We start from the raw sequence: 5,696 nt of genomic DNA, 5'->3' as shown, positions 1-5,696 counted from the left end.
TGGTTTATACCAAGCTGCAACTTCCAGCGGAAGTCAATGCGGAAGTGAATAAACCTGCAGTTCCCCCTTCATCCATTCGGGGCTGCAAAACGGAGAGAATCTCCATAGACTCCCATGTTAAAAAGACCAACTTCACAGCAGGAATAAACATGTTTACAGCAGGAATAAATATGTTTACAGCAGGAATAAATATGTTTACAGCAGAAATAAACATGTTTACAGCAGGAATAAACATGTTTACAGCAGGAACTAATATGTTTACAGCAGGAATAAACATGTTTACAGCAGGAATAAACATGTTTACAGCAGGAATAAATATGTTTACAGCAGAAATAAACATGTTTACAGCAGGAATAAATATGTTTACAGCAGGAATAAATATGTTTACAGCAGGAATAAACATGTTTACAGCCTGCTACAAAAATCCATTTTAGGTTTAATAGGTCAGGTTTACCTTCATGACAACTGTGGGGGGAGTGAATTTTTTTCTAACTCGCCCGTTTAAAAGTAATTTAATCTCGAAGTTCGGCATATTTAGGGGCGTGTTCTTTTGATTGACAGGTACCCAATATCCCGCTTCAAGCAAGAAAACGTTGAACAACCGCGGTTTCTAGCTGGTTAACAACGTGACTTAGCTTAGCTCTTAGCTACAGAAAGCTTGGAGTTCGCTCGATGTCAATCATCCACCATGACGCTCTCAGCCCCCCTCTCAGCTCCACCTCTTTGCCCATATTTGTATTTTCTGGGCGAGACGACACGCATGACCCTGCCAAGATGGTGATGGTAGGAACCGCCCACCGAGCTTCAATTCAGCTCTTCAGAAACCTACTTTTATATACAGTCTATGGTTTTTTACACACACACACACACACACACACACACACACACACACACATATATATATATATATATATATGCATATATGTATATATATATGTGTATATATATATATATATATATATATATATATATATATATATATATATATATAAATATATATATATGTATTTCATGTAAATGTGGAGTAAAATCTGGAGGAGCGTTTCCACCTTGTCCAGTCTATCAGAGCGTGAATGAAGGTGGGTTGGGGGGGTCCGACCTGGTCCTAGAAGTTGGATCTCACAAACATGCCTTTTTGTTGAGTTTTGTGTTCAGTCAGATAAGATTGTCACGCGGCCGTCAGCGAGTGGCATCATGTGCACAGCTGAATTGGAAACATGTGGTTCCTGCTTGTCTTTGTTAGAGGAAGAGGAGGGAGGGATGAAGAAGAATGTTAATAAGCCCATTCCTGCATAGTTGAGGAGGAAATGCATCCTTGTATGCTGCATGTCTCTTGGAACATGTGAAGGCTGCTGTACTTGTCTCTTCGCTCGGTGTCTTATTTCTGGTGTGGATGTGCCGGCAGTCTGTAAAACTGCTCATTTCCTGTCATGTTTGCAAAGAACACGTTTAACTGACCCGATTATTCACCTGTTCTGTGTTTAGGTCCTGAGTGTCGGCAACATGCTTCTGACCTGCCGGAAAGCAGCCTTCTACACCATGATAGTGCTCAATGTCTTCTTCTGTCTCTGGATGTGTCTGTTGTGGAAACTAAGGACCGACACGAGTGGCCTTCAGAGGGGTCTGGTCCCGACCAAGAAGTTTTGGCACACACAAACTCTGACTGGACCCTTCTGGAACAAGGAGCAGAAGCAACTGGACATCATTCACAACTCCATTGAGTACTCTGCTAACTCCCTGGAGGTGCTGCAGGACTTGCTGAAAGACTCTGGACCAACTGATCCTTGTGAACTAGATTACCGAGTCCCCCTGCAGATTCCGGACTACAACACCCTGCCAGAACGCTTCCAGGACTTCCTCCTGTACATGCGCTGCAGGACTTATCCAATGCTGATAAACCAACCCCGTATCTGTGAGGAAAAGCCCTTCCTGCTGCTGGCAATCAAGTCCTTGGTCCCGCATTTTGACCGCCGGCAGGCCATTCGTGAGACGTGGGGACAAGCCGGCGTTTTCGCCAACCAGACCGTGGTGGTCGTCTTCCTGCTCGGCACCGCCTTGCCTGCGGACAACTTCCCAAGTCTTCAGGAGATGCTGAAATACGAGGCAAAGCTTCATGGGGACTTACTGCAGTGGGACTTCAGGGACACGTTCTTCAACCTCACCGTGAAAGAAGTCCTCTTTCTGGACTGGTTCAGCAAACACTGTCCTCACGCGATGTATGTCCTCAAAGGTGATGATGACGTCTTTGTCAACACGTTACGGATCATCAACTTTCTAGACGGCATCTTGGAGTCGGATGCCAGAGACTTTTTCATCGGGGATATAATAAGTAATGCAGGTCCGCACAGAGACCAGAGACTTAAATATTACATCCCTCAGAGTGTGTTTGAGGGGGAGTACCCACCGTATGCTGGCGGAGGAGGGTACCTGCTCTCTGGTGGGTTAGTGTTGCGTCTTCACAACATATCCCAGCAGGTGGTCTTGTATCCCATTGATGATGTCTACACGGGGATGTGTCTGAAGAAGCTCGGCCTGGTTCCCAGGAGGCACGTTGGATTCAAGACCTTTGACATTGAGAAGAAGTACAGGGACAACCCCTGCATCCACAGGGGTTTGATGCTGGTCCACAGCCGGACACCGCAGGAGATGCTGAAAATCTGGCCGTGGATTGTCCACCCTGAGCTGAACTGTCAGTGAACGTGTCATCGTGCTTGTGAGTCTAAAATCACCTGGATGCTGGATTTAAAACCATCAAACTTTACTTTGCTCTGTTTCTTTTGTTTTTCTTTTTGGCCCTGAATGACCCAATAAATGCTGGTTTTACCTCATCAAAAGGGCTTTTTCCAGTTTATTCTCACAGCGCAGCATAATAAACTGCAATGAAAATACTTTATTTTCAGTTATAAGCAGTGGTGGTGGAGTCCTTCAACAACTGGGTATAGTCTCAGTTTTTTGGCATTAAAATAAAGAGCAGCTGCGGGCATTTGGCTGCCAGACATATAAACATCTTTATTATGTCTTTGTTCAATTCCAGCATGTACCCACATATACCTGTGTATACCCACATATACCTGTGTATACCCACATATACCCGAGTATACCCACTTATACCCGCGTGTACCTACTTATATCCACGTATACCTGTGTATACCCGTATATACCTGTATATACATGTGTATACCCGCATAAACCCACTTATATCTGCTTATACTCGCTTGTGCCCACTTATATCGGCTTGTAGTCACTTATATCCCCTTATACCCGCTTGTACCCACTTATACCCGCTTGGACCCACTTATACCTGCGTATACCCACTTCTACCCACGTATACCCCCTTACACCCGCGTGTACCCGCTCGTACCTTCTTATGTAACTACATATACCCACTTATGCCGGCATATACCTGCGTATACCCTGGGCGACACCACTGGTAAAAAGTGAAACTAAAATAAAGTCTCTAAAACTGGTCAGGTTGGGTTGGGTCAGGTAGTATCTATCTATCTATCTATCTATCTATCTATCTATCTATCTATCTATCTATCTATCTATCTATCTATCTATCTATCTATCTATCTATCTATCTACCTATCCACCCACCCATCCATCCATCCATCCTGTTCTGCCTTTTTTTATTCATTCATTTTATTCAATAGATCAAAACATATTTGAAAATCTGAACATATTTTCAGGTTTAAAGTTGAATGAAATAAGGAGAAGCAGAAGTAAAGTCTTATATTATCTGCTCCTTTTCACCCAAACATCAGTGCAGTAAATAAACAGCAAAACATTTATACAGAAATGAAAATAAATCTACAGAACTTGATCAGGGACAACACATCCCACCAACTAAATTTTGTTTTGTTTTTTTCTCGCTATTTTCTTGTGACTTTCAGTTCTAGAACTAATTTTTAATTATATCTCACTACATTGGACATAATTTAGTTTCCATATTATTCAAAATATCTGTTTTTTGAAAACTTCTTTAATTATCCTTTTAAACACAATTTTTTATGTTAATTCTTTCACTTCTTGGTCCCAATCATAACTCCTTTGACTGAAATACATCGCTCTTTTAATGTAGTCCTAAAGTATGGTTTCCTGAAAAACCAACATTTTTTTAAATGAATATGGACTTTTTATTTATTTTCTGAATATTTTCTGACAACAGATTTGGATTTGCTTTGAATAATATCAGTAAAATATTTTCATTAATTGGTTCCAGACATGAATCAATGACGCATTGATTAATCTGATTACCAGTATTGACCTGGTATTGGGAGTCCAGCAGTCCCTGCTGTCATGCCTGTTTCCTGTAGTGGCATCGGGGCGACACCTGCTGGACAGCGGTGGTACTACCAGCCAGGAAAAGGAAGTTCAATCAAGCGACTGATGAAGTTCACCTGCTCAGGCTGGACAGGAAGGTAGGAGTCTAACTCAAGCTCAGAGGGTTACCTTGACTTCGCTTTGACACTTAATTCAAACGTTTAGCTGAAAAGGTTTTGGATATAAAATGCCACCAAAGGGCAACGTGAGCTCGATGCTCATATTCCTGCTGACGTCCAGCAGATGCTGGAAACTCTGTGACGCACAGGTACAGCGATGTCACCTGAAATGATGCCATCTGCCTGGAAAGTCTCATGAGTGCATGTTTTTTTCTGCCTGCAGGGGAACACAGAGGGCGCCGGGAGGCCTTCAGGTGAGCTCAGCCTCCTTTTCCTTCACACAGATGCAGATTCTGCTGTTTTATCTGCGGGAATTTAAAGGAATAAAACAGAATTTAGTCGTCTCTAAATGGAAATAAACATGGAATTTAGTTTGAATGTCAAGTCGAGCAGATATTATTTCTTCACTTGTGTGGTTTCTTCTGGTGAATAAGACACCAGAGTCATCTTCATTCAGAATTCTGCTGGTTTGAAACAGTTCTCATCATTAAACTCCTTAATTTCTCAGTCAGGTCCCCCCAAACCAGCAGTCTCCTGTGAGCCGGACCAGGAAAACCTGTAAATTATAAAAACTCCACATTTTGTCTTTGTTTTCGTCAAAGTAAACAATCAGGATGTTTACATTTAGTGAATCATCCTCTTACAGAAAATCATGACTCAGATTGCTGGAGAAAAAAAGTTTAAACGATATGTTGCCTCAGGTAGGTTGGTATGTAGGTAGGTAGGTACGTAGGTAGGTATGTATATATGTAGGTTGGTAGGTAGGTATTTATGTAGGTAGGTAGTTAGGTTGTTAGGTCAGTAAGTAGTTAGGTAGGTGGAAAGGTAGGTATGGATGTAGGTTGGTAGGTAGGTCGGTACGTAGATATGTATGTAGGTAGGTAGTTAGGTCGGTAGTAAGGTAGGTCGGTTGTTAGGTCGATGTGTAGGTCGGTAGTTATGGATGTAGGTTGGTAGGGTAGGTAAGTCAGTAGTTAGGTAGGTGGGAATGTAGGTAGGTAGGTATGGATGTAGGTAGGTAGGTCAGTAGTTAGGTAGGTGGGAATGTAGGTAGGTAGGTATGGATGTAGGTTGGTAGGTAGGTAGGTCGGTAGTTAGGTAGGTGGGAATGTAGGTAGGTAGGTATGGATTTAGGTTGGTAGGTAGGTAGATCGGTAGTTAGGTAGGTGGGAATGTAGGTAGGTAGGTATGGATGTAGGTTGGTAGGTAAGTAGGTAGGTCGGTAGTTAGGTAGGTGGGAATGTAGGTAGGTAG

General features: G+C 42.5%; 1 protein-coding gene across 1 annotated transcript; it reads left to right on the top strand.

Moving 5' to 3' along the window:
* Positions 1-1,503: 1,503 nt before the first annotated feature.
* On the top strand, positions 1,504-2,697 carry b3gnt2a (UDP-GlcNAc:betaGal beta-1,3-N-acetylglucosaminyltransferase 2a; the record flags this gene model as incomplete). Its single annotated transcript, XM_079264220.1, has 1 exon — positions 1,504-2,697. One exon carries the CDS (start codon positions 1,504-1,506, stop codon positions 2,695-2,697), a length of 1,194 nt encoding a protein of 397 aa, XP_079120346.1.
* Positions 2,698-5,696: the final 2,999 nt, after the last annotated feature.

The sequence above is a fragment of the Telmatherina bonti genome (assembly GCF_933228915.1).
Source record: "Telmatherina bonti genome assembly, chromosome: 3".
NCBI lineage: Eukaryota > Metazoa > Chordata > Actinopteri > Atheriniformes > Telmatherinidae > Telmatherina > Telmatherina bonti.
This window is presented reverse-complemented; position numbering and strand designations above follow the sequence as displayed.